The sequence below is a fragment of the Clytia hemisphaerica genome, unplaced genomic scaffold (genome assembly GCF_902728285.1).
Source record: "Clytia hemisphaerica strain Z4C2 unplaced genomic scaffold, Clytia hemisphaerica genome assembly, whole genome shotgun sequence".
Taxonomy (NCBI): Eukaryota; Metazoa; Cnidaria; class Hydrozoa; order Leptothecata; family Clytiidae; genus Clytia; species Clytia hemisphaerica.
The window spans coordinates 218,099-236,849 of record NW_027103354.1 but is presented as its reverse complement, the minus strand read 5'-3'; the positions used below and the strand labels follow the sequence as shown (position 1 = coordinate 236,849).

The following is an 18,751-nucleotide window of genomic DNA, read 5'->3' as shown; positions in this document are numbered from 1 at the left end:
TTAAGATCCCCTTGCTACTTTTCTAGCGGAAAAAGACCAGGATTTCGGGTAGTTGAAAAAAAAGCTACGGAAAGTTAATCAGTTTCACAAGATTTTCCGTAACTTTAGAAATAAACCCTTTCCAATTTCATGCCGGTTATCCCGGGAAAAATAGCGGAAAGAATTCGAAAAAGTGACAAGAATCTTAGCGCGGAAACGGGAATCTTATACAATACAAAACGACGGTAAGTCAGCTCAGACAAAAGACCAACGAAACATCTCTGAAGAAAAGTCTTTGTTTTATTAACCCTTTCAATAAATCAAGTTGTCAAAACGATAGCCGAAACGAGTATCTCTGACTGATATTTTACCCTTGTTGGATGTGGTGCTTGCAAGTCTGAAAGATCTCCTTTATAAAATAAAGTGTAAAATAAAAAAAATGTTTTTGATTATATATAAATCTTGTTATCAAAAATCAAAAAACATAACAACTAAAAGCGAACAGCATACCACACAAGCAAGTACTATATATAAGAACATGAACCTAAATTTTGTCAAAAACCTAATGAGCATATTCTAACCTGAGAAATAAAAAAATAATAAGTGCTTATCTATTGCATTCTTAAAGGTATTACTTTTACATAAGTGTTCCCGTTTCATATCAGACACATATTTCATATCAGGACAATGTCTTCCTATTGTTAAATAGTCACTTATTATATACTTACTATAATTCGAAACTTTCTGTAATTCGAACAAGCCAGTTTCCGTTTGAGTTCGAATTAGTAAGTGGCGACTGTAACTTCGACTTCACATGAATAATACTGAAGCCTTACGGATAATCTTTAAAAAGGTTAGCTTTTTAATAAGAGTTATACCTTTTTACTCATTAATTTTGATTTACAAGTTTTTCTCATTGGACTGACACGGATGTGGACTAAAATCGGTCAGAAAGAGAAAAATAATTTTTTGCTTATATCAGCATAACATAACAATAGGAGACGACAGCCTGATATAAAAAATGTGTCTGATATGAAACGGGAAAAACTATGTAAAAACTAAAACCTTTGATTTTCTACCTACAACACACCATAGTAATACACATGTACCAATAACCAACCAACAAAACAAAATTCAAACAGCATTTCTATGACGCTCCAAAGATTGATTTCCAAATTGGAAATGGTGCCTTGTTTGATTTTAGACTAGACTAGGTTATGATCGTGAAAAAGTCAAGAGTTTTGGTTTAAGACGAGTTTTGTTCTTCATATGATTGGAACCTAGTCTAGCTAGAGCTGGTTATTAGGTTAGCATACAAATCTTGACTTGGCAAGAGATCAGAAAAATACTCAATCTTCCAAAGAAATGTTTCGAAACAGATAAGACATCGATTCACCATTATGGATACGGCGGACAGCTTCGGACAGTAGTGCACTGATGTCCACAGATTTAATTTTCGGACACTGTTTCATCTTTTCTTCAACGGGAACTGTGTTCGTCACAATGATCTGCAGGAGAGAAAAAATCGAATTCAAAGCTTTTATATTTACAGTTGATCCCTCTAATTCGATCTTCAAGAAGCCAAGAATTTTCTTCGAATAAGAAAAAGAATCGAATTACGGAGAGTGTTTTTATATGACCTTCCTGTTGAGCGGACAAATGCTTAAGTTCGAATTACAGAAAGATTCGAATAATAGATGTTCGAATTAGGGATAGTTCACTGTATTATAACAGTGAAGAAATTGAACAAATTTGTGTACCCGTGCGTGTTCCAGTTATGGAATATAACAGTGAAGTCTCCATAACTGGAACACGCAATATACAGCAGAATCTCCATAAGTCGAACACACAACGGGGTTGAAATATTATTCGAGTTATAGAAACCTCTGAATTATAAAGACCTGTTTACATGGGTTGCTTGAAGGAACAATGAAACTTGTTTAAATTAAGGTGACATTCGAATTACGGAGACTTTACTGTATATTCATGATATGCACCATTGCAATGTCTTCCGTTCCACCCAATAGTTGATTGGTTGAAAGTGACGTATTGACTGCTTTTACGTCACTTCCAACCAATGAGCTATTGGGTCCATGACGTAATGTCAGAAGACATTGCAGTGGTGCATATCATGAATACGAAATTGTGACTCTCACCTCATCAATGCAAGACTCCATGATGATTTTGCAAGCGTCACCGGCGAACAAACCGTGGGTAGCCACTACATATATACTTGTAGCGCCCTCGTTGCGTAAAATCTTGGCTGATTGAACCAACATTGTCGCATCGTCGATAATGTCTTCCTGTTGGTTAATAAAAATTGAAACACTTTGTTTTAATTGGTTCAAATGCGAGTCGTGGTGGCCTAATAAGCGCCCCCATCGTTAATTTTCTTTCGAAAATTTTCCACCCAGACATTCTTTTTCCAATTCCCTCCCCCCGCTTGTTAATTTTTGGCAAAATGTTTTTTAAAATTCCCTCTTTTGCCACAATTCTGCTGTTTTAGTCTCCTTTTCAACTATTTTCCAGCCTGGACATTTTTATTCCAAATATAATTTTGCAACCACTTGGTGACGGAGACAGAAAACAACATGGCGGATGCCAGTCGCTTAAAACTGGATACACTTTTCACACGACTTCAGCAAATGAAAAACCTAGATCTAGTTTGCAAAGGAATACCTTAAGAGAACTAATTTTCGCGTTTTTTGGTGTCTACCGCGAAAATTAGTTCCGCAAAATGCAAATTTTACTAAAAATCCTCAAAAACCCTAGGAATATAAAAGGACTTAGGCAAAAAGTGGGTGTCAACCGCGATAATTAGTCACGCAAAATGCGCCAATTTAGTTCTTTCGCACTGAAAAATTAGTTTCTCCGAAAGAATAGTTCCCTTAAGGTATAATATTTGTACATACCACTATGATGCAGACACGCTCGTTAACATCTCCAACAATCGATAACGGTTTCTTTACTTTGGTGGGTAGACCTAAATGAAAAAAAGGGAGAGAAAAATATTCATCATGTGGAATTAACACAAACTCCTACTAAACATGGATCCTAAAAACGTTCCTAGCTTGGATTTCTGTTGATGTGAGTGTAACGTGATGGGCAAGGAGATCTGTAATACGATCTCAAACTGCTTGGAGGAGACCGGGTTCCAGCTTAATTGGGTAAAGGTTTTTAGTATACATTTTTTGGTTAGATTTGCGATCAAAAAATGTGAGAAACAGTCAAAATTTCATGCTCGTGCTTTGAAACTACACATTGTTCTTTAATTGAAAACTCGGGGACTTCAAGAAAAAAGATTGTATGACAAAATAAGTATAAATCGAAAAAACTTATGACTGGTTCAGAAATACTTATAAAGCCTGTCTGTAAACGGGTTTGGTACTATTTATCTAAAATGTTGTTCGAAAATCGAACAATAACCTCAAAGGATATCCAAGGGCTAGAAATGATTCTTGAATTTTGAGGTTTTGAGGCCTCATGTTCTTATAAAAAAAGTGTAAGTGTGTGTGTGTATAAAATACTTTAAATAATTTTTATGTAGTTTTTCACAATTACCTTTCTGTTTTTGAGCTGTGACAATGTTCCTAATTATTATTTACATTCTTTAGAGGTTTCGCCATCGAGTTAGGGAACAATTCTAGTCGAGAAGTTGCTAGTTGCTACTTTCGAGTTGGGAAGTTGGGAAGTTGTTAGTTGAAAGTTGGAAGTTGAAAAATTACCGGCTACCGAATAAGAATAAACATACATCAAAAGTACGAATTTGAAATGTAAATGTAACATGAGAGTAATATATAACACATAATGATACGTATAATACGTATAATACATATAACAGCTGTCATATGCTCATTTCCCTTAAACACGTGCTCTGAGAGCATGGAAAGCCATTCCCACCTCCAACTCATATCCATTTATATTTCCTGCATCACATTGAGTATAAATATAATTCTTGATTAAATTGACCTTAGAATCATTGTATTTTATAATACCATCAAAATTCTTATTAAAAAGTGTCAATTCCAATGATGAAATGACAAAAGAAAGTGTCATTATTTTTCCAGCTTTCGATCTTTACGATTTTTTTTAGGCTAAGATGACTGTCAACTTATATCCTTCTTTACAATAAGCATCACTTGCAGTATGATCATTATTTTCGGGGGATTTGTTTGACAATCGTTGTATTTAAAGATTTTGTCAATATTTTTATAAAAACGTGTCATGTTGTCAGTCAATGACGATGACATAGCAGTACTAATTATTTTGGCTTTGCTAGCCAGCACCTTACCATTTTCAGTAATAATATGTTTGGTACTGGCTAATCTGGTATTTGTACTTTTGAGCTACATTAATTAAATTTTAAAACTTTCGGTTGCCGTAGACTTCATGATATCTCTCCAACTTCCCAACTCGAAAGTGGCAATATGGACTTCTGGATTCGAAAAATACCCTGCCTCTTCGCCATCATGGAAGCAAGCGTTCGAACATGGCGCATTATTTTGCCCAAACTGTCGTGATTTGAGATGTACAGTAGCTATATCTAGTGTTTTATATAAGATATCTGCGGGGGTGTCATGAGGGATTTATGAATAGAATTTTGCATGTTTGAATATTTGTAAATATGCATAAAATCGACACATCTCAACTCGATATAGAAATTCAGATTTCTTAAACTGAAATTAGTATTGAGGAATCATGGTTTGTATGCCTTCAGACCCATTGACTTCCAAGCCCGAAGTGCTAGACTAGAGACTCCTGGATGGGAAATGAAACCACCCGCGCGTGGCATTCACACAAACGCTAGATTGAAAGTAAAACATATTGTCAGATTTCGAAAAATATGCCGCGTGAAAACAAAGAAAGGACTTGATTTAATCCGTCATCCGTCTTTTTCTTGCTTGAGAAAAGTTGAAGATTCATCTCTAGCCCCTTCGGGGTTTTAAACTAAATGTTCAGACCTAGGTTAGCCTTCCAACTCACGTGAGTGAACCCTATTTACGCTAGCCACTTCCATGCTCATCCCAAAAGAATGTTGGAGTCTCGGAAAAGGGATGCAAAATATGAAATTTAATCAAACGTCAGAAAACCATAGTGGTAGATTCGTAGACACATCTTGAACCGTTAGGGTTGATGGGAAAAAAGTATCGAAATGAGGTTAGCCTATACTAGACGTCACCCGCGTTTTCTTTACGCAATTAACGTCTATTCCACTTTCCGACTTTTTCGAATGTTTTGAGTCCGGGATTTCGATTTTTGAGGTCACTTTTAACTTTCGAAGCTCCTGCAGTAGCAAAAAATCGAATTTGCGTCAAAGCACTTGAAAGGTTTCTATTTTTCGAAAATCATCAAAGTAGGACTCACTAAGAAACGAGATGAAAAATCCCGGTTTTTAATGAGGTGCTCGCTAGAATGAGGTAGGCGCTGAATAAAACGAAGGTGAACTGTGGAGTCATGGGGTTCTCACGCAGAGTTATTCAATTCCAAGTCGCAATTAGCGCAGTAAGCGGTGAAATATTGATATTTCAATTCGTCCCCGTTTATTGTTTATAACTTTATTTTATCATTTGGATTGATTGAGATGGAAATACACTCCAAGAGTCAAAAAAATGTGTCTAGTTTGTTCTACAGTCACTCTGAATTCGACTGTACATTTTTAGTCGTCCCCGTCTTCTAGCAACGGGTCAGATCTTAAATAGTAGGGACAAAATAATAAATATTCACTCATCGAGTCAAGAGAGGACGGCCACCTCTACAAGTTCGAACGTTTGCATCCATAGTGGCGGGAATTATGAGTTTTAACAAACATCAAAGCCTCTATAATAAATTGTGTCTATTCAAAGACATCTGAGTCGATTGGTCACATGATTATTAGTCATGTCTTACCCCTTTTGGATTTCCATATTCGTTTTAGCTTTTTTCTATTGGAAATAGGAACTTTTGCAGGCATCAACTCCATATCCAACAGTGAAAAAATGTTTTCATTTTTGAAATTTCTAATTACAGTACCCTAACATCTTTCCAAAAAGAGGCTAACAGAAACAAATGATACACGTTTTTTATAAGAACATCCAAAATATTTGAAGCCTTCGGATGTTCTTAACTTTTTGAGTTTTAAGCCTAAAAATGTTCTTAACATATTCTCATTTTCGCCATTTTTTGAGTATTTTTGTCTATTTTCTTAAGAAATAGGGTGTTTTAGAGACCGCGAAGCCTTAAAATGTTCTTAACATTTTCTTAACATTTCGGCCATCGAAGCCTTATGTTCTTATATAGTTTGTTCTTATAAAAAAACGTGTATTAAAGGTAAGATTTGTTTCATAAATAGGGGTGTCAGTAGCGTTCTCAGGGGTGTCGGAAAATATGTGTAAGAGAGCACATTTTTGTTATACGAAGTAATGATCTTTTAATGTTATGAATGGAGATAATTACTTTGTCATAAAAATGTGCTCTCCTACACAAATTTTCCGACACCCTATAAGAATGCTGCTTGGTGTTGTATGTGCAAAGTGCTTTGAAGGTGTAATGTGTTAAAAAATAATATAAGTTTTTCATCATGACATTCGTCCACTGACCTTTATATACCCTGGACAAAGCTATTCATGATATTCACCACTGCAATGTCTTCTGACATTACATCATAGACCCAATAGCTGATTGGTTGTAAGTGACGTAAAATCAGTCAATACGTCATTTGCAACTAATCAGCTGTTGGGTCTATGATGAAAAAATTGGTTTTGGTTTCTATACTAAGAGGGGATTGTATATATGCATGCAGATGTTTATGTGTTGTGTTTATGTGTTGTGTGTATATTTTGCGGAATGAGTTTTGTTGTTTTTACCCAGCGATGGAGGTGGGATATCGAACAACCCTTGATTGGAGATCTGACGATGAAGAGAGCTGTTGAAGGGCGCCGTGTGGGCGGTGGGCGGTGTAGAACGCATCCCATCCTCTATGACAAACGAAGTAGCGCAATTATCATACAACAAAAAGCTTTTGTAAGAAAATTACCGTAAGTTGGTCGAACATCGACATCCCTTCTCTAATTCTGTCACCCGTCTTGAGAGATAGGAATGATAAGTAAGTCGGAATAGCTGATCTTTCTATGCTGCGCTCGGAGAGGTAAAAATCTATTTTTATCATCGATTCCGGCCTTCCTTTCATTTTTATTTCTAAAGCAGGGTGACGGAATTAGAGGAGGGATGTCAACATTAGACCAACTTACGGTAGTCAATGACTTACCACGTGACCCTTGTTTTTCTTTACACCAACACCCCCATCTTACCTAATGGGGAATTCCTAAGGGAAGTCAAGCAAATTAGCAACGGGTATGTAGGGCCACCAATGCTATGTTCTTCAACTTCGTTAAAATTGCTAAGACTCGATGATGTCAAGAATATTCTTGATATGCGTGAGTCATTTTTCTAGCGGGAACATCCGAAAAAAATCCGGGATTTGACCACTCTCTGTTACTAAAAATAGAAACACGGAGGTCAAAATCCGGCTTTTTTCGAGTGCTTCCGTTAAAAAATATGACGTCATCTTGACTTACGCATATCAAGAATCCACAAGTAAACTTCGTCCCCGTGTATCCCGGGCTTTATTTACGTTACTGATTGACGCAAGAGAAAACCCAGGGTCGGTATCATATAGTGCAGTAAGCATAAAAAAGCTGATAATACGCAGGGAACAAGGTTGGTTAACTTTAAGTTAAGAATCAGTGAGTTCAATTCTCTAAAGGGGCGCGGGATACTCTTGGATGGGAAATGAAGGTTATGCGTGGTTTAAAATGATCGTTTTAAGTGATTATGTAATAATAATATATTTTTGTCTGGATATGATAATGTATTGGGATATGGTGAAAGATTTGTTGTTAAAAAAACGCAAACAAATTGATCTCGCTTACCTAGTGAGACTAACATTTCATTATTGGCGCATTCTGAGAAACCTCTTTGGCGGACAGATCTGCGTGCGGGCGGTGGTGAGTGCCGCCCATCACAGATCTCTGAATCTTCTTGGTTGTGCTCCCCATGAAGAACTGCGATATTGAGTTGAAGGCGTTCAGCAAACGCATTTGCTCTAAAAACATCGGGGGAGAAACCTAAGTAAGATATATTCACTAATAATAAAAAAGTTTGGGGTGTTACTAGCATGCTCTGGAAAATTTCAGTACAGACAGTCAAATGTTTTATCAGAAATGAAAGAATCATTATTCATGCATCAACAATGAGATCAAAGTAAGACAACATTTTCAAATTCTTTTTTTCATTGCATCAAAACCAACAATGGCGCAATCAAAGATTTTATTTTTGACCTTTCCCTCATTCTTAACATTGATGATTTCCAGATCTGGCTTTGACATTAAAATCGAGATCTGATGACTTGCTTTAATAAATACTCTTCTCAAAATAGCAAGTATCGTTACAAAGTGTTGTTGTGAAGATATTTCAAGGTCATTATAGGCATGATTATTGTTTGCGAGAACTTGGATTTTTGTATCAAATTAATAACAGTCTTTTTAGGATACGTATGTGATTATTAATATGAAAAAGGCACATAAGAGTTCGTTACAAAGAACAAGGTGTTATATTTTATAATATATGAGACCCCCAAGAGGTTAGCGAAATGTCGTCATAGAGGGACTCTTTTTAGCGTGATTACGTGATTTTGAATATTTTTTCCTATACTACACATCACCCGCGTTTTTTCTACGCAATTAAGGAGGTCAGGGGAGGATTATGAGGCGCAAGAAGGGTGTATAGTTACCGAGCAGCAGAACCAGGGTGGCGTGCAACTATGACCGCATCTTTGTAACCGGGAATCTGTAAAATCAAAACAAAATAGTTGAAAGAGATAATGTTATGCTCAAGCTCTTTGCATAGCTTTAAATTGAAGTACATTCAAAACAAAATAGGACAGGAAACTTCATATAAAAACTTAGAAATTGAAAACAAGATGGCGGACTAGTCAGCTCTAAAACTGGATAAGCTTCCTATTTTGATTCAGTCAAAGAGTTTGAGATCAGTGTGAATTTGGGACCTCATCAACAAGGGGGTATAGTTTTATCAATGAAAACATAGATTACATTACTGCAATCTGAATAAAACAGAAATCGGTCATACCCAATATACAAAATATACTATAGGAAGCAGGGGGGTGGTCATGCAGTTATTATATAAACACTATGACAATTACTACCGTGGTGGTATATAAACCAAAATTTGGGAAAACACTTACTCCACCAGTGGACTAACTGCAACATGGGTGGTGCCTAAGCCCAAAATTATCGATTTTGGTAGGATATGGTGTACTAAGTGAGCACATTTTTCAATTTTTCACTTAAAATTTTAGGTTTTTAAAAATCCGGAATTAAAAAAATTCAAAACATTTTTTTCAAAAGTCAAAAAAAATCACAAAATTTTTTCTTCAATCAAAGCATGAAAGATATTTTAACAAACTTGGAAAATAATTGAGATATTTAACTCTTGAACGGTCGTTAATAAGACAAACCCAGTAAAATGGCATCAAAAATGAGGAATTCAATGAAAAATTGCCAAATTTGGCACTTTTGGGGGTGGTATACACCAATTTTGAGGGTAAAATCAGTTAGTACACTATGGAATAACTGCAAGGGTGGTGGTGTCTGTAGAAAATGTCCAAAATTGCAGTTACTCCACATAGTGTCAAGGAGTAACTGCAAGACCCCCCCCCTGTAGGAAGCCATTCTAATTTTTTGCCGACACAAATAAATCTGAACTAGAATGGCTGAGACATCGGCAAAGATGTGTCGATTATATCATAATGATGTTTTTAAATCAATAAAAAATGAAGGCATCACTGTAATCTGAATGATAAAGTAGAAATCAAAACAGAAGACTCTCCAGTGGTGCATCGACAAACATATTACCATACCCTATCTTGAATGTATTGGATGAGAAAAGGTGATGCACGAAGATTATCAACAGGACAGTCATAGAAACCTTGTACTTCTTTGGAATGTAAATCCATGGTCAGCATGTGGTCCAGACCTGCATTAATAGCGAGTTGTATTCGAGATAAATCGAGGAGGGCGGTATAAAGCAAAGTTGACACTTTGCTCGACGACGGTAAAAAACACAAAATACCGTCGTCTGTTTAGGTGAGCAAAGGCGATATAGAGCCGTACATCAACTATCCATTTTGTTTTGTATCATTTCACTTACCGTCACCCTCGATATCCTCCGATACATAAACTCGGTAATATGATATAAGATATACAGTTGACTCTGGCAAATTCGAAATGGGACGAAAAATCTTGTTTTGTTTGAGTTACAGAGATTCGTATGAAAGGCAGGAAGTATTTTAAGAGGGTTTCTCCTTGGCGGGGACTGGAAACAAGTTCGAATTATAGAAAGATTCGAATAACAGAAGTTCGAACAAGCGAGAGTTTACCGTACTGTTTAGCTGTATAATACTGAAAAAGGCATGATCTAAGTGTTTCGGTATTAACAAATGATATACCATCATTTCTATCAAATTGAGAAATATTTTCAACAGTATTTAGAATCTAGGGCCGGCTGAAGACTTAAAAAGGCCAGCCAAATATTGAGACAACTTGAAAAAGAATTGAAAATGTGTGGATACCCCCTAAAATCAGTCTTTTATCCACTGGAATTTTTAGAATAACTTTTTACCTCCTTGGAAAAATGAAAAAACACTCTCGCCCTGGACATTTGGATTACCCTCTGGAAATGTTCGTAAAATGGAATGGCCCATTTACCTGCCCTACAAAGTAGATCAGCCATTAATTTTGCGGGTATTGAGCCACGGTTTCTCATCTTGCTTTGTTTTGAATAAGGTAGATAGGGAACAACACCGATAACTTTGCGGCAACAGGAAGTTTTCAGTGCATAACAAACCATCAGCAATTCCATGATACAATCGTTTGGGTCACTGAATAATAAAATGGATTTCTTATTATATTAAAGGTTTTATTTTTATACAAGCCTTCCCGTTTCATATCAGACATATCTCATATGAGGGCAGTGTCTCAGTGTATCGTTATATTATGCTGATATAAGCAAAAAATGTTTTTCCTTTCCTCTTTCTGACCAATCTTGCTCCACATCTGTGTCAATTCAATGTGAAAAAGCTTGTAAATTAAAATTGATGAGTGAGCAAACGATATCACTCTTATTTAAAAACAAAACCTTTAATATGTTTATTAAAGCTATATTGTTTGACCAGATTCTGCATTATGGGTAAAGGTAGGACAGTAATGATTTTAAAAGGATGAAATCACATCAGAAACTCCTCCAACGTTCCTTTCACATGGCTGGAAGCACCCACCCCCGGCCCTAAAAGGTCGAGCAGCAATTGGTACCTGATTTTAACCTGTGGCTAGGGGGACTAACCATGTTAGGGGTCACCTAAATTTTTTCAGATGGACCTGGGGGCTAGATTCTATGGTGATTTTTTTCTGAACTTGTTTTTCTTTCATCATAAACTTCACTATATGGAATGTCTTCTGTCTAAAAAAGTGTGTTTCTGAGAAAACTGTGTGTGCGCTGAACTATTCCTAAAAATTTGTGCAATACACGTCTTCATATTGTTTTCTAAAGAATTGTGCAATAGCACGTCTTCACGACTTGTCATTGGCTTAGGGGTCACCTAAAATATTTGGCAACCAGGGGTTACCTAAATCTTAGGGGTCGCCTGAATTCTTAGGGGGCACCTAAAACCTGCTGCCAAGCCATGTTCCAATAGGGGAGAGGATTAAGATACCTCTTTTTGTATTATGGAAATTTTATTATCCAGTTTTTTTTCTAGACATGGTTATCCACCTTTAAAATGACAATTCAAATCATACTTATAAGACTGGCAGTGTTGAGTGATTCGCATGCATAATTAATGTGTGAAAGAATGTTGCTTAATTAAAATGACTGATTAAGAAGCATTGTAACGTCTTCATGAGGAGTCGATAACTCAAAAATCTTCCACTATTATTTTTGTGAGATGTTTTGATGGAAATGGGCTTTTCCAGAAATAGTCCGTGCCCCCCCCCATGTTAAGGATATCGGATATCCAGGGGGTTAACGATATTTTGTTCAAAAATATTTTGTTTAAATATCTACAAGGGAGCGGATATCCAGGGGTAGTCTTTCTAAGTGTCTTTTCAAGTAAAAAATACGATATCCAGGGGTAAGCATCTTTATAAGCGAGGATATCCAGGGGGTTGAGCTTATTTTCAAGAGAGGATATCCAGGGAGTCTTTACTAATAAAGTAGGATATCCAGGGGGTTCAATATCCTCAACAGTGGGGGTAAAGCCCAATGTGTTTTTGTCCGATGTTTTTTTAAAAAAGGTCTTACTCCTTCATAACTTGCAAAATGTACGCATCACGGTTTCGAACTGATGTTGATATTGTCATTTCTGTCTCTGTGAAAATGAAACAAAAAAAGCCGGCTGTTAAGTTCTTTGAGCCAACAACAAGGGAATAATTTTTTTTAATAAAATATTTACGAAACCTGTTAGGGCAGTCTTTACTTTCTGCAAATAAATGTAGAAAAAAGTGGGGTATTCTTGTTTACTATACCCAGATTCAAATACTTTTTAAAAGACAAAATTTGGAAAGGTGAGATTTAAGGATATAAGCATGTCAAGTTTTTTCACAGTTCATTTTCATTATTTGATTTTTAGGTATTCCTCAGCAAGAATTTATACCATTCTTGGAAAAAGGAGCTCCGGGGAAAACTCAGTGAAATCCTGGTAAAAAACCCACTTCAATGAAATACTGTCTAGAAAAAGTTATAGGTAAAACAGTCTACCAACAACTTATTAATACGCATGTCCAGGAAATAGCCTAAAGTAAAACAGCATTGTTGTTGTTACCTTTGTTGGCAAAATTTCCACATGTCATTTCCCCAAGTGTGACTCCCAAACGACTGAAAATAAAAGTGATCAATAATTCTGAAACAATGTCGAGAACTTTGCAAGAAGTAGTATAAATGTTGTTTCAAAAGAAAATGAATTAAAAAAAAAGATAATTAAAAATAGAAAATACATAATTCCTCTCCAGTCTCTCCAGTCTCCTGAAAGCATCCAGGCAAAAACTTTAAAAACAAAGATTTACCAAGCTGTAGAAGACAGAGTAAAACAAAATACTGAATAAAAAAGGGGACACTGCTTTGCAATATCATTTCAATCATTATTTTATACCAGATCAGCTTAATTAGTATAAACCAATTTACAGAAAAACAAAATTAAAACTTTTTGACCATATATATATATTTTATATGTTTTACTATATATATTCAAAGGACCTAAAACTCTTGTTTTTGCCTGTAATAATTAGCTTACTATTTGTTTACTGTTGCCAACAATATTATTACACTGGCCGCTAAATTACCAAATGACTATGAACTCCCCATCAAAAAAAGATTGAAAAATGTAGTTGTGTATCAAACCAAATTGGTAAGATTTCGTTGTCATAGTCCAGTAGAATTTTAGAATTTTAGTTTACAGGTTTTTTTGAAAGATATAAACTCATTAGCTTTCAAATGTTGGGTAGAGCCGATCTATAGGTGACACAGAAAAAATTTGCAACACTAATACTGATTTAAAACAAACACAAAAATATTGATTACCTTGCAATGCTAGCAGCTAATGGTAGATCACTTCCTTTGGGGGAAAATATAACAATGTTACTTTCACCCATTCTCCCATGAGGTGTAGACTTGCCAAAATAAGAGGCTTTGGAAAAATAGGGTGGTCTAATTCGATTCGCCGTCTTGCTGTATTTTTCAACCCACTTGTTATTAAAATGGAATATTTCTTTTTTTCTATAATAAAAAATGATTCAGAAGGTTATGAAATAGTGCACAGAGTAGAGAAAATCTTGTATTTGTCTGTCTCGGGTATTGTTTTTTATTTAACCATATATCTAAGTTTGCGCTATGAAGTGCTTAAAAATTAACCAGACGGTCGTAATCGATAAAATCAATTACTGTTTTAAATCGATAGATAACCAATATCAATTGATCGATCAGTTATCGATCAAAATCTATAATCGATAGCTAACGATATTCACAATTTTTTTTATCTCAACTAGATTATTGTTTAACGTTTATCAATTGATACCATCGATTTGGAATCAAATTCTATTTTGCTGGAGACATCTCTTTCGCCCAAACCGCATTCCAGGAAAGTGCCGCTGTGACTTTTGATTTCTGCATTTCTTATATTGAAATTAATTCAATTTTCCCAACTGATTTTTTCCTTTTAGAGAGACTTGTCAATAACAATCGATAGTTCACTATAACTATGGAAAACTATCCAACGTTAAATAAAGTGAAAATAAAAAAAATAAAATAGATTGTTGTAAATGGATTGTTCATCGATATCAATCGTTGACTTATCGATCACTAATCGATATTCCAATCTTTTTTACCTTGATTATCTATCCATTATAGATCTTAATCGATGATCAATTTTATCAATTACGACCATCTGGAATGAATAAGTTAATAATATTCAGTATACTATTTGTATCTCTCAGAAAATAAACACCTACAAAATGAGATAGTATATCATTGTAACGACCTTATTTTTATCATAAATTTTGAGTATAAAATTAGGCGGAGACTAACTATATAGCTCACCCTTAGCGCAAGATTGCCGCCTGATTATTATTTGCCTGCGCAAGAACAGGAGTTAATCAGTTTTTTTTTTCGCATGCTCAAGGGGAAAACAAAAGTGATCCTGATTCATCGAAGAAAGAATGTCAGAAAAAAAAATTTTGGCAAAAAAATTTCCTTTTTTCCAGAAGGTTCTCTGTGACCTATTGAAGATTTATTTAAAGTGTCTCTCGAGATTTGCTATTATTAAATTTCATAATAGAACAAAAACAGGAATAGCTTTCCATTTTCTATTATTATAGAAGAAACAAATTTTTTTGGAAATTTAGTTGGAAAATATGCAAAACATTTGCAAGTTTACACAAAGATTAAAAGTGCTTAACACTATCATTAACACTATCTTCTGAGCAACTTTTGTGGGTTACACAGAATAAAAGGTTTAAAAAAAGAAGTGTAACAAATGTTAAAACTATAATGCTTTGGTCTTCAGCAACCAGAATTGAAAAAAACTGTTCCACTGTAGGACTGTAACCCACAGAACCTTTCTCACTACTGATTCATTTGCAAAACAAAACTTTCTCAAAAGTCTAGTAAAAAACGCTTCAAAAAAATTCTAAACATTCTAATTTCTAAAAACGCTATGCAATGTCTTCTGTAAAAAAAAAAAGAAAGAAAGGTACCGTAAGTTGGTCTAATGTCGACATCCATCTTCTAATTTCGACATCCTTCTTTATAGATAGGAATATTAAGAAGGTCGAAATCACTGATGGTCTAAAGATTTGTCCTCTCATCACGCTAATCAAAGTCAATCAGCGATTCCGACCTTCCTCAGTTTATATTGTTCCTATCTCTAAAGAAGGGTGTCGAAATTAGAAGACGGATGTCGACATTACGCTAATCAAAGTCAATCAGCGATTCCGACCTTCCTCAGTTTATATTGTTCCTATCTCTAAAGAAGGGTGTTGAAATTAGAAGACGGATGTCGACATTAGACCAACTTACGGTAGCTTTGTAACCTTGAATGTAACCCATGATTCTTTAACGAAACATTATTATGCATGTCCTCATTTAATTCAATATTTTTATACTTGGAGAGAAAAACAATACTAAAAAACAATTGGGAGAAAAAAAGAAAAGAAATAGGTTACTGGTTAAGCATTCAAAACTTAGCTTCAGTGTATTAAGTGGCATAAGTAACCCACAATTCTTGCCTTAATTCCCTAAAAGATAAAATGTGTTTGCTTAAGGTAAAAACTATTTCTAAGAACTGTTCCTAGAACAATTTGTACAAAAATTTCTTAGTAGTTATGTATAAGCAAGGAAGACATTATGGCAAACACGACTAATATCATAAGATGAAATCGAAAATGTAACCCACAATATTTGACAAAGAGCAATTTTTTTTATTTGAGGAAGCTGTTGATAGGTTGGAAAATGTCTGTACAAAAATATACGCTCAAATATCAATGGTAAACCAAGGGGACCCTTCTTCAGAAATGTAACCCACATTTCTTGCTTCTATTTGGAAGAATGTTACCCACAACACTTGCTTTTAAATCATATTTGTGGCATTCTTTAACAATACTCACCATTTTTTTCCAAATAAACGGAGCACTAGAACAACACCAAACCGATTTTGAACGAGGCCAAGTAAAAAAATCATGAAATTCGGGATTTTTGTAAACATGCCTGATCGCGAGAGAAAATGTTTTTTATAAGAAAATGTGCGCAAGAAGAGTTCTGAAAATGACTTCCCTCTTTTAAAAACCTGTTATCTTCCATCACACAAAATTTAATTGAAACATGTTAGCTCATTAATTCAAAATCAATAGAAACATCACCAGTAGTTGATATAAAAAAGGTTCCAGTCCGCGAACGATCCGAACACCATATTCAAAATGAAGACATTGCAACGTCAAAACATTCGACAGCGCTGTCGATCTCAATTAAAAAAGAAGACACTACATTGCCACGCTTTTCGATGAGCAAAACTTGAAAAAGAAAACAAAAAAATGGACGACAAGAAAATATTTACAAAAATAAACAGGTTAGTAAAACGCTAAAGTTCTTATAAAAGAGACGCTTTTTTAGTGAAAAAGCACGTGGTTTTGAAAAGTTCAAATACCCCTGTATCATCTCGGAAGAGAGTTAAAGTATTACCTGCGAGCGGAGCTCTAATTTTTTCTTTCAAAAGATCGTTCGCGCATTGGTTCCTCGTTCGCGAACTGGGTTCGAATAGAGCTCGCTTTAACGACTTATTATTCCAAGAAGAAGCCTTCAAATAAAGTGAAAACCAACTGAAAGAAGGACTTCAACCTTGTCTACAAGATGGTCAAATAGGATTTATGTAAAAGCTAAAAGTAAGTGAAAAAAGTGAAAAATAAGTTTGGCGTTCGTGCACTGGGGACCTCCCTCTACCATTGTAACCAACAAAACTTTACCTGTGAAAAACTTGAATAAAATCATACCTAGTTACCCACAAAACTTAATAATTATATAATTGGAAAGCTTAACAATCAGGCTCTCTTTCTAAAGTTATTTGAAAAATGTAACCCACATTCACAAAAAATTATAAAGAAAAATGTGGATCAAATAAGAAAGTCAAAAAAATGTCACAAAACCCCCCTTAATTTTTGAAAATAAAAGAAATATTATATATATAATATAAAGAAATATTATATATAATCATTAGAACAATAAAAAGATGCAATTTCTTAATCCAAAAAGAAATATTTACAGAACAACAAAAGCCTTTTAGAAATTTGTTCTTAAAGACATACCGTGAAGTCGGGTAACTTGCATCAGTGGAGGCAAACATGCAGTGAAGTCAAGTTTGAAGATATTCTTTATTAGAAAAACAGTTAAAAGCAGTCAAAACGCAATTTACCTTACCTCCTGAGTTTGTCTTTGTTATGCTAAAATATAACAAACCTTTGTCATGCTGTCTAATTGCAAAAACCTCCAATCACTACTTCTCCGCCATCTTGTTTCACTTTTAATGCCGTGTTTTAAAATTCCTTAGCTACATTATATGTAGGGAAAGGGTTTTCTCCAGGTTTTTTCAATCCCGGGATTAAACTACGAGGGCGGTTCCGCCCGCTTATTTTTCTTTCGGCGTTGAGCGCCCCGGGGATACTTAACAATAAAAGAGATTTTAAGATTAATGTTGAAAAGCATATTTTTTCGATAAATTTAGGCGATACTCAACAAAAAATAAGGTGGTTTTAAACAAATCTTTGACAAATTGGCGTTTCTTTCTGTTCTAATATATGCAAATCACGTCGAAAAAAGAATATATTTCCGCCTTTACTTTCACTTTCGCTTTCGTGTTACGCGATTCCAATTGGATGAATACCGCTCGCTAACAAATTCTGATTGGCTGTAAGTCTTTAGCTTCGGGATTCTGATTGGATCATTTCCCGTGTCACGGTTGAATTTTGATTGGTTGAAAGTTTCTGAGCGTGAATTCTGATTGGATGAATACCTGAAAGTAAACAATAGTATGTAAGTATTTTGCTTATCAAAACCTAAAGATTTCCAGGGGGTTTTATTTACTTTGCATGACGATAATTAAGCCTACAAAACACCGAGAAAAAAACCCAACATAGAACAGGTGTATTTTGTAATGTAGAATATGATAGCGTGAATCTTTTTGAAATTCTATGTCAGGATTTTTTCTCAATGCCCTGTAACTATGCCCGGGGTACCCGTTGCTAAGACCTTATGTTAAAAACGAAAGCGATTACGGCAAAAAGTAGCAATTTTCGTAATACCTCAAATATTGATACTTGACTGTACTGACATGCATAGCCATCAAATGACTGACCAATCAAAGCAGCAAAATTTCAAAACAAATGAACTACGCAGCTCCACTCTACCATTTTTGTTTTGATTTAAGTTTGTATTTTAATGATCAGACAGGTCATTCATTTGAGGGCTAGGTATGCAAATTTGCCTCCACTGATGCAAATTATCCGACTTCACGGTAGCATATTCTATTTTCATGCCATTAAAAAATTCCACGAAAAAGGAGTACACACATCAAATTTTCAAAACATGCAAACTGAAGCAGTAATTATAATGTCACACATTCTTTCCCATGCAAGAAAATATTAAGACTCCTGTTTTGATATATATACAAAGTCAAGCGCAACAC

At 35.0% G+C, this 18,751-nt stretch overlaps 1 protein-coding gene and 1 long non-coding RNA gene across 3 annotated transcripts; both read right to left on the bottom strand.

Annotated features, from left to right (window-relative positions):
- Positions 1-883: 883 nt before the first annotated feature.
- Positions 884-13,797, bottom strand: LOC136820804 (phosphoribosyl pyrophosphate synthase-associated protein 2-like). 2 transcript variants are annotated; one of them, XM_067077048.1, is made up of 11 exons: positions 13,606-13,797; positions 12,851-12,903; positions 12,331-12,397; positions 10,740-10,912; positions 9,893-10,008; positions 8,747-8,802; positions 7,887-8,059; positions 6,822-6,932; positions 2,892-2,962; positions 2,136-2,282; positions 1,237-1,487 (listed from the first exon to the last, which is right to left on the bottom strand). In XM_067077048.1, the coding sequence occupies exons 1-11, from the start codon at positions 13,674-13,676 to the stop codon at positions 1,329-1,331; spliced, it is 1,197 nt and encodes a 398-aa protein (XP_066933149.1). In that variant the 5' UTR covers positions 13,677-13,797; the 3' UTR covers positions 1,237-1,328. The 2 variants fall into 2 exon arrangements, with proteins under 2 accessions (XP_066933142.1, XP_066933149.1); XM_067077041.1 differs by lacking the exon at positions 6,822-6,932 and having other exon boundaries at positions 884-1,487; positions 13,606-13,796.
- A 3,958-nt stretch (positions 13,798-17,755) lies between these two features.
- LOC136820725 (uncharacterized) lies at positions 17,756-18,399 on the bottom strand. The gene is made up of 2 exons (XR_010848636.1): positions 18,369-18,399; positions 17,756-18,079 (listed from the first exon to the last, which is right to left on the bottom strand). It is a non-coding gene; the product is annotated as an uncharacterized lncRNA (long non-coding RNA).
- Positions 18,400-18,751: the final 352 nt, after the last annotated feature.

What these genes read in the sequence shown, in the direction of transcription:
- LOC136820804 (XM_067077048.1), bottom strand. Translation starts at nt 13,676, where the DNA reads ATGGGTGAAAGTAACATTGTTATATTTTCCCCCAAAGGAAGTGATCTA. An exon ending in TTAGCTGCTAGCATTGCAAG is followed by an intron (nt 12,904 to 13,605) that starts GTAATCAATATT and finishes TTTTATTTTCAG; the next exon opens with TCGTTTGGGAGTCACACTTG. An exon ending in TGAAATGTTAGTCTCACTAG is followed by an intron (nt 6,933 to 7,886) that starts GTAAGCGAGATC and finishes CGTTTGTCATAG; the next exon opens with AGGATGGGATGCGTTCTACA.